The sequence below is a fragment of the Phyllosticta citriasiana genome, assembly GCF_038021145.1.
Source record: "Phyllosticta citriasiana strain CBS 120426 chromosome Unknown IWZ02scaffold_6, whole genome shotgun sequence".
Taxonomy (NCBI): domain Eukaryota; kingdom Fungi; phylum Ascomycota; class Dothideomycetes; order Botryosphaeriales; family Phyllostictaceae; genus Phyllosticta; species Phyllosticta citriasiana.
The window spans coordinates 460408-480858 of NW_027117283.1; the positions used below are offsets into that span (position 1 = coordinate 460408).

A 20451-nucleotide genomic window follows, 5' to 3' on the forward strand; every position below is an offset into this window, starting at 1 on the left:
TCATGACTTCGCCGATCCTGCCAACCCATTTCGCAGCGCCAGCGGCCTGAGCCAGGTCATTGACAGCAAATATGATAGAAACAACGTCGGCAAATATGCCACCGGCCGTTTCGATCTCACCGTTGTACGGAATCGTTGGAATGGGCTAATCTCGATTAGCGACATTGTTCGTACCAAGGTCGACCGAGTGCGCGTGCAAACCTTTTGAGGCTTGAAGACCTCGGCGCAGCCCTCTCGCACTTTGTCGACGCCCTTTTGATCTGACCCCAATTTGAAAGTCATGCTGTAGCATGACGATCTTGCCGAGTAAACGAGGCCGTCCTTCAACAAATTGACAAGGTCGATTACGCCGTTGATCAAACTCTTCATGACACCTGTATTTGATTAGCGAAAAGGCAGCAAAGATGCAATGAAGCAAGCATGCATGCACATACCGACCCAAAATTGGTCGAGAAGAGGCAAGTTGTTTTCGGACTCTCCAAAGAGAGGACCAAGGCCGCCGTCCCTCCTCGTGTATGAGTGCTCGTCGGAACGCGCCATGAGCATTTTTCCCGGCTGGCCTCCACCAGAGACAAACTGCACGATGCCAGCAAACAGATTGCAGGCGCAAGCTCCGCCTGGAGGGTTTGCAACACACGGTCCCAACGACACCGCGCGTATGCAAGCTTCCACTTCGGCAGAAGCATCCTTCTTGAAGCGTCGAGCAGGTACGTCGAAGCAAAAGGCCTGCAGATATCAGAAATCGTAGCAATACGGTAGGCCTGCAAAAGCATGTGAAAGAATTTGGACTTGCCGGTGCAAGGTGCAGCACACACTGCATGTTATGAGGCTTGGTCTCACAGATTTTGGGCAGGGAATTGAATGCCCGGGCAATTAGACAGTCGATATTCGTATTCGTTTCCACGTCGCATCCAGGAAGCTCGTGCTCATTGGTGGGCTGGTTGCTGGGCGGTACCTTTTGGCCAATGAGTCCGGTAATTTGGTCTGCTGGGACGTGGAAATCCTGCGGAGGAGCAGTGACGAGTGCGCCTGTCTTTGCACTATACACGCACACGTTAGCATCGACGTTGTCGTTGACGGCAATCAATTTTCCGCTCGGATCAACTTTGATGTGCTTGACGTCTGCATTGCGCATGAGGTGCATGTTTCCTGGTGTCGCTTTGGCTTCAATCTTTGGCCAAACGTCAGCAATTTCCGATGCCATGGGCATGTTGGAACTTACATAGAATTGGAATAGACGATCTGAACCGCAAGGCTGCTCTTCAACAAAATCCCCTTGCCCAGAAACCCAGCAGTTGCCGCCCACTGCAAAGGGCTCGGACGCTTTGATGTACGTCTGGCTGTTCGAGTCGAATTTTGCAAAGTCAGAAAACCATCCGCTGACGAGACGAAAGCTCAAAGACGCCTTGGGCCCGGAGACGGCAGGCTTCGTCGTCACGATTTGTCCATCATTGGACCAAATTGGCAAGAGGCCGGCATCTTTGTCAGCACCAGCTACATCGGGTGCGCAATTGAGAGTCTTTCCCGTGTCAGGTGCAATGTAGAACCGCAGGTTCATGCCCATGTGCTGCAATTGTCAATCACTGCCACAGCTTCGGAGCAAGGCGCCCAGAGGCATTTCATGAAACGTACCCATTGTACAGATTGAGGAGCTGGCGCGGCGCCCTGAGATGCTCCATGAACTGCTGCCGGAAACCAGAGAAATGAGAGAGCGAAACAAAGACCACACAGGAGCTGCACAAGAACTCTGCCGTTGTACATATTATTCCAGGATCAATTGCCTTATCGCTCAACGGCTAGCGTTTTCTTGAAGAGGCTCAGCCTTGACAATATAAAGCCCTTCATCCTCGACGACACTTCCATCAGGCTTGTGATTGCGGAAATGAGATGCGACTAAATTTAGTAAGAAGTCACCAAACTGCAGCGCTCTGCTGGTGGTAAAAAAATCTAAAAATGCAGATGCTAAGGTTAGTAAATTAGGCTCGGTCGGGTTACAGGATGGTATAGTTAGTACTCCGCGAATAAGATCATAGCGATATAGTACTTAGTAGAAAATAGAGCTAGGTTTATTACGTCTAGTAGGCGTCTAGGATTTAGAGATGCCGTACCTAGTTCTAGATTCTAATTAGAAATAGTATAGGTTTAATTACTAATTAAGCCGTTAAGTTTCTTATTTTAACATTATAATCTTACTTTTATATAAAGCCTACTTTAAGAATTATATATCTATATAGCTAGTTTTACTATAAATAAACCCTAGAGAGTTATAATTCCTATTACTAAGGTAGACTAGTTAAGTAAACTATTCTAGAGAAAGAAGTTCTTTTCTAGAGTCTTAGAGCCTTTAATTACTAAGGCTTATATAAGGTCTATAGTAAAAATAGAGATACTATGTAATACTAACGCGTATAGACCCTACTAGAGATTAGGGATTAAGGTAGGGCCTAGTAGCTACTAACTAGGACCTAAATAGGGCTATATATATAAGTAAGGATATATAAAAAGCCCTTTATAGACGAAACCTTATAAACTAAGGTTTTATCTAATATCTACTCTAAATATATTATTATTACTACTTAATTTAACCCCCTATAGTACTAAATCTTATATTTAAAACCTTTAACTACTATAGTATAAGGTAGTAGAACTAATACTACTATACTAGCTAACCTAAAAAGGTATAGTAAGTAAGATAGTAGCTATCTTACTTAGTTAGTCTATATACTAGGGTAGTAGTATAATATATAGCTAGTTAAATTAAAAATAGCTCCTATAACTTATTTAGGAAGTATTAATCTAGAGGCTAGTATACTAGCTATAAACCTACTAGTTAGAGGCTAAGAGGCTACTAACCTAAGGATAGTTCCTTCCTAGGTTAATAAAGATGCTTATATTAAAGTAAAGTTCCTAAATAATAGTAAGAGCTAGCTCTTAGCTATACTAGTACTAAATCTATATATTATAACTATTAATAATAAGATTACGGCGCTCTAAGTAATACTAGACTCTATAAATATAGAAGAACTTATTAATATATACTAATAAGTTTAGAGACTCTAGGAGATTAAATAGAGTCTCTTAGGGCTACCTACTATAACCCTAGTTAGGGCTAACTTATAACCTAAATTATAAGTCCTATACTATAACCCCCTTAGCTCTCTTATTAAGGCCCCTATACCTAAGCTTATAAGCTTAGAGGTAAAGGATATTAACTTCTAGTTCTAGGCCCTAAATAACGCGTTTAAAATATATAGTACTTCTAAAGATTTAGGGTACTAGTTATAATAGGCTACCTAGGGGCTAGCTATTAGTAAGATAAACCTACGCGATAAGGTATTTAATACCCTTAACTTAAAAATAGATCCCCTAGTTTACTTTAAAGACTTCTATATATTTATTATAGATTAGATCTAGGACCCTAATATATAGAGGTTTAAAACATATATAAAGTTCTTTAATATAACTTAGGGGAAGGAGTAAGAGTTTAAAAGTCTATAGTCTATACTAGAGGCTAAGGAATAATACCTTAAGTTTAAGATTATTAATAAAGAGTACCGTATTATATACTAGTTTTTATAGGTATACCTACTCTTATATACTAAATTAACTAAGATAAATACTAAGAGCTAGATAAAGACTAAGCATAATATATTTACTAAGGTTAAGAAAGTAGAAGAACTCCTAGAGTAGTCCTCCTAAAAGAGTAACCCTAAAGGAGCGCCTAAATAGGGCTAGTTTAACTCTAGTTTAGTGCCCTCTTAGGGGCTTAGACCTAAAAAGAAATACTATAGCCCCCTATCTAGGGGTATAGTATAAGATTTAGTACTATAGGGAGTCGAATTAAGCGTAAATAATAATAATGTATTTAGTATAGATATTAGATAAAACCTTAGTTTATAAGGTTTTATCTCTTAAGGGCTTTTATATGTCTTTACTAATATATATAGCCCTCTTTAGGTCCTAGTTAGAGTCTACTAGGTCCCGCCTTAGGTTAGAGTCTACTAGGTACCTCTATAGTTATAGTATTATACTATCCCCTCCTCTAAAAGGACTATTCTTAGACTATTAATAAGTAGCTATCTTAGGGGCACTAAGTAGTATAGAGTAGTTAGGTAGTAGCGTTATTTATTATTCTATTATATTATCTAGCCTAAGGGTATAGTTATGCTATTAGGCGCGTTCTAGCTAGTAATTAGCATTATTATAGCCCTAAGTAATATTATATAGTAATAGAGTTTCTTTATTTAAGTCTATAGAGTTATCTACTTTATTATTAGCCTTATAGCTTATATATAAGCGCCTAGGCGTTAGCTTATAGGTGCGGAGTTAGTAGCTAGTAGTATATAAATAGGGTTACTTATCTTACCTATCTCTCTATCTTTTCTATCTATTACCTTTATAAGTTACTTCCTTAGCCTTATAACTTTTACTATAGCCCCCCCTATCTTATATATAATAAGGTTTATAGCCGCCTAGTTTATTTCTAACCTTAGCTACTATTAGATTACCTAACTTATACGCGCTATATTTACTACTAGTCTAGGGTACTACTAGGTAACCCTTTAGCTCCTATTATAAAGCTATAGACCTCTCCTTATAAGCGTAAGGCGCCTAGTAGCTCTCCTAGGAGTAATACTAGTATGTTATTATCTAGTAGTTATAAGCTATAGGCTTACTTATAGTAAGTTATTAGGGCTAATTTCCTAAATAGTTATAGCTAATTATTCTAGGAACCCTTTAATTATTTAGGCTTAGATCTATATATTATTTATTAGTTATAAGGCGCTAATAGGTAGGAGTAGTAAGATTATATACTATACTACTATAGCTAATTAATATAAATAGGTATACTATTTAGGTACTACTTAGGTATATTACTAACTAGTTATTAGTAGATTAATAAGTATTTTCGCCGCGTAGTTAATATTATGCTAGAGGAGTATTATTACGGTTTCTAACTATTTACATTCTTAGATAGATTCTACGGTTAAAGCGTCGGGCTTAAAGTACTAATTCTCCGTATATACTTACTTAGATTAGTACTTTAATCCTACTATCGTAAGACTAGCTTACTATAACTAATTATTACTATAAGAAAGGAGTTAACTCGCGTACCTACATCTTAATCTCCTAATATTTAATTAGTCGTTAATAAATAATAGAGTAGTAGTAGTAAGATGATTAGGCCGCCTAATAAGCGGCCTTATAGTAGTAAGATGATTAGGCCGCCTAATAGGCGGCCTTATAGTAGTAGTAGGGGTTACTCCTAGATAAGTAGGCCTACCTTATAGAATAGGCGTACTAATAGTAGTAGGAAGCGCTCTATACGTAATAGTAGAATTAGTAGCTATACTACTAACTAACTACTAGTCTACTAAACCCTAATATCGTCTAGTTACTATAGTAGTAGATAGCTTATTAGGCTAATAAGAAGGAGCGCGAGCGCTAAGTAGGTAAACTAACTAAGATCTTATCGCGATAGCTATTAGACGCTAGTAACGCGAGCATATATTAGATGCTAGTAACGCGAGCACATTATAACTATGCCCTTACGTGATTACTTAATAAGCCGAAGCTAATTATAACTAAGCTACGTAAACCGGCTAAGCTAGGCAAGCCGGTAGTACTAATAGATAATAAATACTCCTAAGGATATACAGCCTACTTAACGGCTAATAAAACTTCGCGCGGTAATAAGAAGATTAATTTCTTATCTATTTTAATAACGTAACTAAAGTAGTAATTTATGTAGTAAAGAGAGAGTTTAGTTCTTATTTCACTTCTTATATAAATACATATAGAAGATAGAAGAGTATATAGCATCTTCTATATTTATAATAATTAAGAAGACTTCACTTAACTTCATCTTTTAACTACTTAACTTTAATTAAGTTCTTTTTAATTTCATACATGTCCGACTAAGTAGATAGCCTCTAGGTAAAAGCCTATATATTAGCCGCTTAATGATTCGTAATAGATATAGAAGATTATTCTAGGTATTATCCCTATCCTACTTTTTTATCACCTAAGGGAGGTATTAGAATACCTAAACTAGGCATACTATATATATAGCCTAAGCCTTATACATGACTATCTATTATTTAAGAAGGAAATTTAAGTCGTCTTAGTAAGGCGCATTAGTATTATCTAAGGACTAAAGAGTATTAAGTATATATTAACTATGGAAGTCTTTATAAGGCTATAGTATAGTATATAAATATTAAGGAGGCGTCCTCTCCGTACCTACTTATAAGAAAGTAGAAGACTATTCTATGCGCGGATAGTATAGCTAAGAATTAAGCCTACGTAACTAGTACTTAAGAGGAGTCTAGTAGTTAATAATAAACACCCTTATACGGAGGTACTAAATTACCTCATAAATTAGAGGAAGGAAGAGGATAGGTACTCCCCTTCTTATTATAATCTTTTTACTCCCTATTACCGGTTAAGCTTAATATATAAGTATAAGAGAAAGGTCTTTTTCGCGTAATATAATTTTAGGTTAAAGAAGCTTTTAGGCATATTCTACTAGAAGAAGCTAATAACTATTAATCTAAGATTACTCCTCTCATAAAGGGATAAACCTAGGATATTACTATTTACGTAAAGATATAAATTAAGACTCTTAAATAAGTTATCCTTAACTTAGCGGAAAGGATTTTAAGTTATTAAACTTCGTCGCGCGAAGATACTATTAAGTTAATAAGTTTATAGTATTTAGAAGAAAACAGATCCCGGAAGAAGAAGAAACGCATACTAAGAGTGCCTAACCTACCTAAATTAATGAATAGCTAAAACCCTACGTACGAGTATTAGCGACTCCTTATAAATAATAAAATCCGTAGTAATAAGGACTACTTTAAAAGAGGTACTACTATAGATACTAAGGAAGCCATTATAAGTTACATCCTCTCTAGGATATAGGGTAAGGCAGTATAGCGTTTAGTACTATTTCTTTATACCTATATAAAGATAGATAATCTAGTCCTTAATACTAACTTATATTACTAGCTTAAGTAAGTATTTAAGAATCCGTACCGGTGAAAGGATATAAAGAAGAAGCTAAAGGACCTTTATTATAAAATTCCTATAGATCTATAGAAGTTCTAGTTAGAGTTCGTACACCTAGCTTTAGAAGCTAACCTTCCGTATAAATAATAGAAAGAGGATTTTCACTCTTTATTAGATCCCCTACTATAAACTCATTTAGTAGGAATTAAATAAGATGACTCTATTTCATTTAAAGAATACCTTTAAAAGGTATACCCTATTATACGAAGTATAATTAAGTACCGAAACGGTTAAAACGTATCTTTATCACCCTAGGAAGACCGCATAAAGAAATAATAATAGGAATAAGTAGGTAAATCCACTCTTTTAATAGGTAGAAGTTTAAGAGAATAGCCTTTTTTAAGGTTATTATAGAGATCTACTCCTCACGTAATAACGGAAAATCTAATATATAAAGGAAAAGCGGAACTCTAAGGTAATATTAGACCCTACTATTAATGTAGAAAGTTTAGACACCTTATCTAATAGTGCCTAGAAACCGAAGTAAAGATAGTTAATACCGTAATAGAAGAAGAAGGAGAAGAGCATATAATATTAGAACCGTACTCTTCTTTATTAGAAAATAATGAGTCTTAGAGGAAGTCTCCTCCCTAAGATATAAGCTTAGAGCTCTATAAATTACTAATTTATAGGTAAGCGTTTATAACCTTATTAGAGGACACCTATTTACTATATAAACTATAATTATAGCTAGCGGTCGCGCTATACCTATTCATGCCCTAGTTAATACCGGCGTAAATAGATCTAGCTTTATCTATCCTTAACTTCTTCTATAACTTAGGAAATTAGGGATTAAGAAAAGAAAGATTACTAGTAGGAACCTTAAAGTCTCTAGGTTTAACTAACGCATAAATAAGTAACTTAATTTCGTTTATTAATTATAATTCCGTTTCTAACATTAGCTAGTTATAACATACGCCTTCGTACTAGATATTAGGCGCTATAATATTATTCTAGGCTGCTAGTTCCTTACATATTATTATGTTCTTCCGGATTACCGTAACTAATAACTCATTTAGTTAGATCCTCTAGACCGAATTTCTTTTTTAAATCTTTTAAACATCCTAAAATTATCTACATAAAGTAAAGTTTTACGGATAAACCGATTAATTTCTTTAATATACATCTCCGACGATATTAAAGTTAATAACTAAGAAACCTTTTTCACCTCTCTTATAGAAATTAACCTACCTATAAAAATACTAACGGAAGTAGTAGATCTTTATTCTATTATACTAGATGATATTAATAAAGCCGATAAAGATGAAGCCTTTAATAAATACCTTAATAATCATTTACCCTCTAAGTATAAGAACTACTACGACGTCTTTTTAAAATAAGAGTCTAACTAGCTACTACCTTCTTATATAGGAGTTAACCATTAAATCTCTCTTATATATAAGGATTCCCCGCGCCTACTAATAAGTCCCCTCTATAGAATGTCTCTAGAACAGCTTACCGCAGTAAAGGAATACGTCTAAGAGAATTTAAAGAAAGGATTTATTACTAAGAGTTACGCACCCTATACCTCTCTAGTATTAGTAGTAAAGAAACCCGGAGGTGGTTAGTGAATTTATATTAACTACTAACGGTTAAACGATTAAATAAAGAAGGACTTATATCCTTTACCTCTTATCTTAGAACTCTTATAGAGAGTAGGTAAAGGAAAGGTCTATATAAAACTAGATATTTAATAAGCTTTCCATTAAATCTAACTTTAAGAATAGTCTAAAGAATATACTACCTTCCGTACGAGATATAGACTATTTAAATACCGTGTTTTACCTTTTAGGCTAAGTAATAGGCCCGCTACTTTTTAATGTTTTATTAACTAAGTTCTCTTTAACTATTTAGATGATTTCGTTATTACTTTTATGGACGATATTCTTATTATTTCTAAAAACCCGTATAATTATACTTAACACGTCATTAAAGTTCTATAATAATTACGAAAAGCGGGACTATAAGCCGATATAAAAAAGAGTAAGTTTTTAACTACTCGTACGAAATTCTTAGGATATATTATCTCTACTAAGGGTATATTAATAGACCCGTAAAAAATTAAACCTATTTATACCTAGTAATTACCTACGACCCTCTAATCTCTTTAGTCTTTCTTAGGATTCTATAACTTCTATTAGAGATTCCTTCCTAACTATAGACGAATTAGCCGGCTACTAGAAAAACTATGTTTAAAAGTAAAGTAGTAATAACTTAGGCTAGTTAAGGAAGAATCTTTTAGGAACCTTAAGAAACTAATATGTAGTGAATTACTACTTATAAACTATAATCTAACTTTAGATACTTATACGGAAATAGACGTAAGTAATAGAGTAGTTACGGGAGTTCTATCATAATATTAAGAAAATTATGAATAGAAACCGGTATCCTTTTATTCTAAGGTAATGTTAGATGCTAAACTCTACTACAGAATACCTAATAAAGAACTCCTAGCTATTATATAAGGACTAGAGGAATGGAGATCTATACTTATAGGCCTTTATAAACCTTTTCTTATAATTATAGACTATTAAGTATTAGAACACTTTACTTCTAAGCACTAATTATCCGTACGATAAGTAAGATGGGCTGAGTAACTTACTAAGTACTAAGTCCGGTTTACCTACTAACTAGGAAAGGAAAACATCATTATAGATGTTCTTATAAGAAAGTAAGAGTAACTTAAGACTTAAAAAGAGAAAGTAAAGGCCGTACGAGAGTAGTATCTTATTCCTACTTCCTAGGTAGTCCTACTTACGATGATGGAGCCGGAAGTTTCTCTACTAATAATTTTCCTTAATGAACTTCTCTACGTAAATAGAGAAAACCTAGATCTTAAACTATAGAGAGAAATAGCCCGTCTTTAACCGGAAAATGAATTATATTAGAAGCTATAGGATAGATTACTTCTTTACTATAGCATATTAGTTATTCCTAACTAGGATAACCTTCGCGTAAGAATAATTAAAGTAATATATACTACTTATGTTACTACCTATCCTAGAATTAATAAAATATAAAAGCTATTATGGTGATACTATTACTAGCCTAGCTAGACTTACATAATTAAGAGATATAGCTGAAACTACTATATTTACCGCCGGAACTATGAATTTACTAATAAGATACCTAGCCTTCTATATCCTCTACTAATTCCTAACCGTCCCTAGTAATACCTAGCTATAGATTTTAAAGAGATGCCGTAAGACTAAAAGGGATTTAATTATATCCTTATTATTATAGACCGGTTATCCTAAAGAACCTTTAGTTTACCTTATATAAAGAAAATTAATGCTAAAGGAGTATCTTAACTTTTTTACGATCACGTCTACCGAATTTTCGGAAATCCTAAAAGTATACTATTAGATTAAGGTCCTTAGTTCATTTTAGCCTTCGCGTAGGAGCTATATAAGTTAACTAGTATTAAATAACACTTTAATTTAGCCTATTACTCTTAGATAAACGGAATTACTAAGATAGTAAATTAGGTCCTTATATACTAACTACGGCCCTTTATTAATTACTACTAAAACGACTAGTCTAATCTTCTACTATTAATGGATTTAGCTTAGGCTACCCTCCTATATAAGGCTATAGGTCTTATACTAGTAGAAGTAGACCTTAGCTTCGTGCTATGTATATATTATGACTAGACTACTTATATAATAATAACTACTTTACCCGAAGGCAGAACATAGTCTATAGCTTAGTCTCTCTAAAAAAGAAGATAAGAAGCCTATAAGTACGCCTATAAATTAATTCGCTAATCGTAAGAAAAGAACTACTAATAAGCTAATAAATACCGTTATATACCTAACTTTAATATTAGAGACTTTATTTACATTAAGAAGACTAGCTAGATAATAGACCGGCTAAATCTAAAATTAGACGCTCCTAACGTAGGACCATTTAAGATTACTAGAATGAAAGGATATTCGTACGAATTAGATCTTCTAAAAAGCATGAAGGTTATAAACCTTTTCTATACTAATCGCCTACGTAAAGTAGCTATAGACCTATTACTATAATAGAGATACACTAAGCTAGAACCTAAGGTTATTAATGACTAGTAAGAATAGGAAGTTAACTTTATCCGCGTAAGTAAGGTTACTTACGGAACTTTAAAGTACTAGGTTTAATAGGTAGGATACGATTAAGATGATAAGTAGTATGTAGTAAGTTCTTTTATTAGGGCCCCCTAAAAAGTAGAGGACTTCTATACTACTAATCCTTCTACCCCTAGACTACTAAAGAACCTAGAAAAGTAGAAAAGAGCCTTCCTTAAATAAGAATTATAGGAAGAAATATAATCGGACGACTAACCCGCCTATACTCTAGTAAAGAGAATCCTTTAACGCTATAGTAAATAACCCTTATCCGTACGAACTAATTTACCCTTATCTATTCTATTTTCCTAATTTAATTTTATTCCTTATCTTTTATACCCTTACTCCTCTTCCTCCTCTTTAGTAGGAATTAGAGCCGACTTCTTAAGTTTAGGCCTTATTACACCTTTAATAGAGCCCTAGAGAAAGTTATTAACCTAGTCGTCTATTACGTAGCGAAGAGTAAGGTACTCTCTAGGCTATATCTTATCCTTACGCCTTTTATATTAATTAGGAGGATGAGTACTAGTAAGGTCGCTTATAGTATAGTTAAGGTTACTAGTGCCCTAGATGTAGTTCGCGTAATAACCCTATAAGAAACCTAGTAACTTATAGTAACTATAGAAGACGTAAGTAGAGAGATTATCCCGGTACTTAGTATAACTAGTAGCTTAATTAATACCCGCATATTAGATTAAGTAAGCATCGCGTAAAGAACTACGAGATTCCGTAGATATAATGTTAAAATAATCCTTAGAAACTAGGATGATAGCATAATAAGCTAAGTTACTAAGGCCTAATATACACCTTACGCGTTAGCTAGTTTCATTACTACTAAGGGATTTCTATAACGAGTTAGCTATCGCGCGAGGATAAGTAAGTAGTAATATATACCTTAGCGAGTTTTTTAAAGGCCTTACGCGGGATAAAGACTATAATCTTATTAGAAGTATCTACCTCTAAGTCCTAATCTAAAGGTTCCGCTAGTAATTCCGTAGGTAAAGTAGCTAGATAAATAATGCTGCTATTATTACTTTTACGCGAAGGTATACTTAGTAGTATGCTAATATAACGGCTACTAGAACGCGTATATAAAGGTAAAGTAGGTAAATTAGCTTACGTAACATTCGCGTAAGGATTTATAGGTAGAATAGTAATATATACTAGCTCTTAGGAGCTAGGTACTATACCTAGACTAGTTAGCTTCACTTTACCTTTTTAAAACTCCGGATACATAGATGATTAGCTAATTACGCGTAACGTCTTATATAACGGTCTAGAGTTGCCTTAGCATCCTCTTAAGGCATTATATTACCTTTAGGACGCTTAGAGTAATAACATTAATTAGATACTATCGCGCGATAATTAGTTAAGCGTTTTTAGACCTACTATAAACGGGAGGACTTACTATTATTACTAGAGCTAGCTACTTAAGTAAGAGATAGGCTAAGAGTAATAGGAAGATATAATAATAGAAGTAAGGTCTATTATTATTATTAAGGTAATAGTAAAGAAGGTTAGTTAAACTATAAACCTAATAATAAGATATACCTAGTAGTCCTATACTTTACGCCCTTACCGAAATAGCGCTAGTTAGTCATCCGTATAAGTACTAGATAAGCTAACTCGGGCTTCCTATTAGGGGGGGAATATCGCGATAGCTATTAGACGCTAGTAACGCGAGTATATATTAGATACTAGTAACGCGAGTATATTATAACTACGCCCTTACGCGATTACTTAATAAGCCGAAGCTAATTATAACTAAGCCGCGTAAACCGGCTAAGCCGGGTAAGCCGGCGGTGCTAATAGATAATAAATACTCCTAAGGATACATAGCCTACTTAATAGCTAACGAAACTTCGCGCGGTAATAAGAAGATTAATTTCTTATCTATTTTAATAACATAACTAAAGTAGTAATTCGCGTAGTAAAGAGAGAGTTTAGTTCTTATTTTACTTCTTATATAAATATATATAGAAGATAGAAGAGTACATAGTATCTTCTATATTTATAATAATTAAGAAGACTTTACTTAACTTTATCTTTTAACTACTTAACTTTAATTAAGTTCTTTTTAATTTTATATACGTCCGACTAAGTAGATAGCCTCTAGGCGAAAGCCTACATATTAGCCGCTTAACGATTCGTGATAGATCTTACTAGAGATACCTATTTATAAGGGTAATAGGGACGGACTAGATGTATAGATAGATATAGTTCGTAATAAGATAAGCCTAGACTATACTAACTACACGCTAAAGACTTAGTTATTTACTATCTAGGCTAAACTTAGTAGTAAAGCTACCTACTAAATGACGCCCTAGTTTAAATAATATAGGGATAATCCTAGCGTAACCTTTAAGTAACTACTTACGCACTTAGAGCTAATCTACGGCGATTCTTACTAAGTAGTAAACGCGTAACACTAGATATACACGTTATGCTAGTAGGAAGCACCGTTCTAAGAGTTTTTTACTAAGTTTAATTAGGTCTTATAGTTAGCTAGGGGTAATAAGTAGCTAGATTTAGCTAAGATTAGTCTCCTAGAGAATATACTAAGCTATAAGCTATTAGCCTAGATAGTAGGGTTAGCCTTAGGAGGAGAGTCTTATGACTAGTATATAGCCCTCCTTACCTAAGTTAGTAATTCTATAGAAAGACTTAGAAATAATAATAGCGGTATATATAACGGTAGTTACTAGGCTAATAGCCGATTCTATAAGGGTAGGTTAATAGGTTAGGCCTCTAGTAGTACTATAATAACGCCGTAAGGATAATTAAAATAAATAAGTACCGCCCCTAAGGCTATAGAATAGGAGCCTACTAGCCTAGCCTACTTAGCCGTCTAGTATACTAAGTAGGTATTAGACTTAGAGGTAAGCTAATAACGTATATCTAAGCTCTATCTACGTTATAGTAGTAACGCTTACTTTATTAGTAAGTGCCTATATAAGCCTACTTATCCTTCCTAGGCTATAGTAGTCTAGCCGTTACTAGAGGATGAGATTAAAGATGTTAAGGAGCCTAAATTAGGAAATAAGGAGCTCTAGCTATAGTTACGGTCCGGAGTAAAGTTATAAACTAGAGGAGGTTAAACGGTAGGATTATAGTCTATTAGCGTAAGGCTAAGTAGTATATAAGGAGTAAATCCCTACTAGTATTAGTACTAGTTAATTAAGTATCCTATACTAGAACTCTTATTAATTTAGGAAGTAAACTATATATAATAGTAACCTCCTAGTTCGTAACGCGTATAAACCTCCTAGTCTATAAAATTATATCTATGCTAATACTTAGTCTAAAGAGCTTAGGATAGTTAGTAAAGATAGTAATAGAGTTTACGCTTAATTTAGGAGGATACTTAAGGATAATTCTTACCTACGTAGTACCCTAACTCCCTAATAGTATTAAGCTACTAATAGGCGTACCGTAGCTCTACTAAGAGAGGGTCCTACTAGACCTATTAGCTAGGAGCCTTATATTTAAGGATACCGGCCTAATAGTATAGGAGGAGGGAAGATTAGAGGTTAAGGATAGAGTCTATTTTACTTAGGCTATCTCTACTCTAGCGTACTAACTAATTACCTAATTAGTAGCTAAATAGTAGAAAGGATACGTATTTATAGTAAGTCTTACTAATATTAATAAGGCTTTAGTAACGAAGCCGGTTATTAGTAGTAATAAGATCTATTACTATCTACCTAAGTAGATTAGTAATAAGTACCTACCGTTATTTAATAAGGCCCTTACGGATTTACTCCCTCCTAACTAACTAGGAATTAACTATAAGATTAAGCTAAATAAGCTACCTAATAGGAAGGACCTAGACCTCCCCTAGGGACTACTATACGGAATAAGCCGTAAGGAGTTACTTATCTTACATAAGACGTTATACGAGCTCCTAGAGAAGGGGTTTATACGCGTAAGTAGCTCTCTAGCCGCGGCTCTAGTACTATTTATAAAGAAACCTAGTAGAGAATTAAGGTTTTATTATGATTACTAGGCTCTTAATACCCTAATAAGGAAGGACTATTATCTACTCCTACTAATTATAGAGATATTAGCCTAGATTAGACGAGTATGTTAGTTTACTAAGCTAGATATAGTCTTAGCATTCTACTACGTTCGTATTACTAAAGAAGATAAGTAGCTAATAGCCTTCCGTACCTAATTTAGACTATTTAAGTAGTTAGTAACGCCGTTTAGCCTTACTAATGCTCCTAGTACCTTTTAATAGTATATTAATTAGGTGCTAAGGAAGTTCCTAGATAATTACGCTTTAGCCTATATTAATAACGTCCTAATCTTTATAGAGGGATCCTAGAAGGAGCATTATTACTAGGTTAAGATAGTAATAGACTACTTACTTATAGTAGGCCTCTATATTAACATTAGGAAGTGTAAGTTTAAGGTCTAATTAATAAAATATCTTAGCTACATTATTAAGGCTAGATAAGGAGTATATATAGACCCGTTAAAGGTTAAGGTAGTAAAGAACTAGGCTAGACTAACTACTATTAAGGCTATATAAGGCCTCTTAGGCTTTACTAACTTTTATCGTCGTTTTATTAGTAGTTTCTTAGAGATCGCGGAACCTCTTATTAGGCTTACGCGGAAGAATAAGGAGTTTAGATAGGATAATAAGACTAAGAGCGCGTTTAAGAGGTTAAAGCTAGCGTTTATTAAAGCTCCTATACTAATATAGTTTAACCTAGAAAGAGAGATAGTATTAGTAATAGACTTATTAGGTTATGCTACTAGGGGAGTCCTTTACTAATATAATAATTAGGGAGTCCTCTAGCCGACTACCTTCTACTTAAGGAAGAGTAACATACATGAAGCGAACTATAAGATCTATAATAAGGAGCTCCTAGTAATTATTAAGGTGCTAGATGAATAGGATTACCTATTAAGGAGTATTAGTAACTTTACTATCTAGACGGACTATAAAACTTAGAGTACTTCATAACTAGTAAGCGACTAAATAAGCGTTAAGTCGACTAGGTAGAGAAGCTTAGTTAGTATAACTTCATAATAGCGTATATCCTAGGAAAAGATAACACCTAGCTAGACGCGCTATTATAAAGAGAGTAAGACCTACCTACTAATATAGATAATAGCCGCTTAAAGTACTACTTTACCGAAATACTTAAGCCGTTACCTACTAGCCTCATAATAATGAAGGCTAGTTAGGAGGAAGAATAAGTAGAGGAGGACGCCGCGTAGGCATACCCTATTACATTAGGTAGTAATAATACTAGGGCTAAATAGATAACTAATATATAGAGAGAGTTAGTAGGAGAGGATAGAGCTTACTAGGCCCTAAAGATAGTAGTACTTAGTAGGAGTAGAACGGTACTATTAGAGGCCTAAGAATAAGTCTAGACTATTCTAGACTCTTCTAGACCTATTCTATTACTAAGAACTTATTCCTACGGGTTCTTTTAGATTCTAGTCCTTATTCTAGATTGTCTTATTACTAAGGCCTAGAATCTTCTAGTCTAGATTAATTAGAAATCGTCTTCTATTAATAGAAGAACCTATTACTAATTACTATTAGCGGTATTCTATAAAGATAAGTAATATCTTTATTATATACCGTATAGTAGATAGTTTATAGTAGAGAATGTAGTAGATTCTTTACTATAAGAGAACTTCCTTAAAGGACTAACTAGTAGGCTACCTAAGGGTGTTTATATAGAAGAACCTATAGATTCTAGAGAGTTCTATCTCTAGGTAATTAGTAATAGGTTCTTCTATTAATAGAAGACGATTTCTAATCAATCTAGACTAGAAGATTCTAGGCCTTAGTAATAAGACAATCTAGAATAAGGGCTAGAATCTAAAAGAACCCGTAGGAATAAGTTCTTAGTAATAGAAGAGGCCTAGAAGAGTCTAGAACAGTCTAGACTTATTCTTAGGCCTCTAACATTTTTAGCTAGTAAATCTAGCTGAGTTTCCCTATATTCTAGGCTATTATCTAGCCTTAAAGACTGGACTTTACTATACGGCTCTATAAGTTTAAGATAGTAAACTATCTTATTATAGGCTTCTCCTTTAGTAAATAGGGGGAATGCCCATGTAAACCTACTATAATAGTCTATAAAGGCTATATAGTAGGTGTATCCCCCTATTCCCTTAGGAGTAATAGGTCCTACGACATCTAGACCTATCTTCTTATAAGGTTTAGAGACCGCTACTAGTATAGTAGATATAGTACGCTTAGATTTAGCTAAAGGGCATATAGAATAGTCTATTTTACTACCCTTAATAGGTAGTGGTGCCCTAAGAGCTTCTAAGTTTATATGCCCTAACCTATTATGCTATAGGTTTAAATCTACTATATATGAGTGATTTATAGCAGATTCTACCTTAGGTAGTATAAATAGGTTATTCTAAAGTAAAACTTCGGTATATATCTGCTCTCTTTTATCTATAAGTCTTAAGTTCTTTATATCTAGATATATACCATGTGTATATAGCCTAGATATAGAGATAAGATTTATAGATAAATCGGGGATATAGAGAGCGTCTAGAAGGGTTAGATTTATCCTTCTATTAGCGTACTTAAAGGTAATAGGTATAGTACCTATTCCTTTAGCATAGATCTCTCCTTTACCTAGTTTTATAAGTAAATTTACTTCTTTTAAAGAAGTAAAGAGATCTTTATGTCTAGACATATGGGCTATAGCGCCGGTGTCTAGAATCTAGTCATTTAGGCCGGGACCCGCGGTAAAATAAGAGGTATAACCCGTAATGTGTAGGGTATCCTCTAAATCCGTAGGACTACTATTATTTTCTTTACCCTTTAAATTCCTAGCTCTTTTATAGCAGTCCTTTTCTAGATGGCCATTCTTTTTGTAATAAGAGCACTTCTTAGTACTCTTATTATTATAAGTAGAGGCGTTCTTTTTAGAAGAAGATTTCCCTTTATTACTAGTTATAGTAATAAGGGCAGTATTGCTTTCTTCTTCTAGTTCTCGGCGCCGAGACTCTTCTACTAGACGCTCTATAAGGTGGTCTAGAGTAGTCTCTTCTTTTAGCCCTAGCTGGGCTACGGCGCTCTATGAAGAATAGCTACTAGGTATATTACTAAAGAATACACCTAGTTTCTGCCTCTCCGTTAAGACCATCTTAGTCTAAGATAATAGGGTTATCTCATCTAATAGATTAGCCACCTAGGTATTAATATCTCCCGTATCTTTAAGGCTTAGTAGCCTTATAAAGTGTGAGACTTCCTATAAAAGTCCCTTAGATTCGTATCTTTTTCTAAGGGCTTCTCCCATAGAACTTACAGTTCTATAATGGGCAATTCTAGAATAAAGTTTAGGATCTATAGAGGTCCTAATGAAAGTCCTTATTCTAGTATTATTAACCTCCTAGGTAGGATCTTCTACTTTAGGTTAAGATTTAGAGTCTAGATAGGCTTTTAGCCCTTCTATAATTACTATATCATTTATAGTAGATCGCTAAGACTCCTAGTTCTCAGGGCCTTTAAGTTTAGGAATGCTAGGGAATTCTTTTCCTATATTTCCTAGTAGAAGATGTTCCTTTCTTAAGGTATATTAAAGATTTTATACCTTATAGAGGTCTTTAGAGTATAAAACTCTATGTACTTATAGTTTTAACCGGAAACTATAAGTGTATGAAGTCTCGAAGTTTATTAGGTGCTAATGGGCCTGATGCACCTAATAGAAAGTAGGGAGATTATTAGAGTATCGATGTTTTCTCTAATAACTTAGCCGGGAGTAGAGATATAAGGAATCTGTTTTTAGATCCTTGTCCGCCGAGCTTTTCTCTTCAAAACGGTATACTACTTTGCTTACTAAGCAAAGTATTCGGGTCGATGCGGGTCGAAAACGTTTCGAAGTATCGTGAAGTTTTAGTGTTCCTCATGCCAAGACACTAGCGGGAACTAGTGTAAACGGGTAACGCTTAGGCCTAATATGGTATAGAGGCCGCGTAGCCACACCTTATATCAACGTAGTTAATAGAAATGTAAGGAAATCCGGAGAAAGGCGGAGAAAGGTAAAGAATAGGTAGCGAATAAGGTTATTCTAGACTACTAGAAGGTTCTAGAATAAAATCCTAGGTAGATATAGGCCCGACGGTCCTAGGAAAAATTCGATAGGCTAAGAGCCTAAGGATAGGGCTTAGGATACTAGTCCTTACCCTAAAAAATGCCTTACTTATATAAATAAGTAGGCTTTCCCTAGACTTCTTTATAAGTTTAGCTTAATAGCTATCCACCGAGATAGTCTTACTAAGCCTTACTTATAAGAGCGGTCTAGTATAGAAAGAATAGTATATTCTTTCTTATAAGTAGGGAAGGAAGTAAAATCCTACTTATAAATTATAAGGTAAGCTATATAGTAATCTATAGATTACTATTAGCCGGGCTTATAACCTATTAGCGGTATTCTATAAAGATAAGTAATATCTTTATTATATACCGTATGGTAGATGGTTTATAGTAGAGAATGTAGTAGATTCTTTACTATAAGAGAACTTCCTTAAAGGACTAACTAGCAGGCTACCTAAGGGTGTTTATATAGAAGAACCTATAGATTCTAGAGAGTTCTATCTCTAGGTAATTAGTAATAGGTTCTTCTATTAATAGAAGACGATTTCTAATTAATCTAGACTAGAAGATTCTAGGCCTTAGTAATGAGACAATCTAGAATAAGGGCTAGAATCTAAAAGAACCTATAGGAATAAGTTCTTAGTAATAGAAGAGGTCTAGAAGAGTCTAGAACAGTCTAGACTTATTCTTAGGCCTCTAACATTATAGTTAATAATAGTTTCTACTTCCTAGTACTTATCACCCTTATCGTTAATCTTAATAGGGTAGGGTTTAGCGTCCGCTAGGCCCTAATAGGGTTCTAGTAGGGAGATGTAGAATGTTAGGTAGATCCTTACTATGCTTCGTAGGAGGTCTAATTTATATATTAGCCTACCGTATCGCTAGATAATAGGGAAAGGGCCTAGATAGTAGGTATCTAACTTCTTTATTAGTCGTTTAGTACGGATATTCTTTAATGAAAGAAGTACTCTTTCTCCTACATTAAATTATTTATCTAATTAGTAACGGTTAGTATACTTAGCCTAGAGTACTTAGGCGTACTCTATGCGCTCCTTAGCCTTCTTACATGTTTTAGTTAGCTAGTAGAGGTAGCTCTCTACCCGCTAAGCTTACTTAGAGTCTATTATTACTATAATATTAGGGTCTATAGTAACCCCTTCATTATTAATTAGGTGCCCTATAGTAGCC

General features: G+C 34.4%; 1 protein-coding gene across 1 annotated transcript; it reads right to left on the minus strand.

Moving 5' to 3' along the window:
• Positions 1-184: 184 nt before the first annotated feature.
• Positions 185-2018, minus strand: IWZ02DRAFT_250768 (uncharacterized protein). Its single transcript, XM_066763184.1, has 5 exons — positions 1633-2018; positions 1223-1567; positions 816-1171; positions 435-726; positions 185-374 (listed from the first exon to the last, which is right to left on the minus strand). The coding sequence occupies exons 1-5, from the start codon at positions 1759-1761 to the stop codon at positions 366-368; spliced, it is 1131 nt and encodes a 376-aa protein (XP_066622898.1). The 5' UTR covers positions 1762-2018; the 3' UTR covers positions 185-365.
• Positions 2019-20451: the final 18433 nt, after the last annotated feature.

Excerpts from the sequence above, each read along its gene's own strand:
- IWZ02DRAFT_250768 (XM_066763184.1), bottom strand. The coding sequence starts at position 1,761 with ATGTACAACGGCAGAGTTCTTGTGCAGCTCCTGTGTGGTCTTTGTTTC. Across the intron at positions 1,172-1,222 it reads ATCGTCTATTCCAATTCTAT|ATTGAAGCCAAAGCGACACC; the intron begins GTAAGTTCCAAC and ends GTTTGGCCAAAG. Across the intron at positions 727-815 it reads ACCAAGCCTCATAACATGCA|GCCTTTTGCTTCGACGTACC; the intron begins GTGTGTGCTGCA and ends TGATATCTGCAG.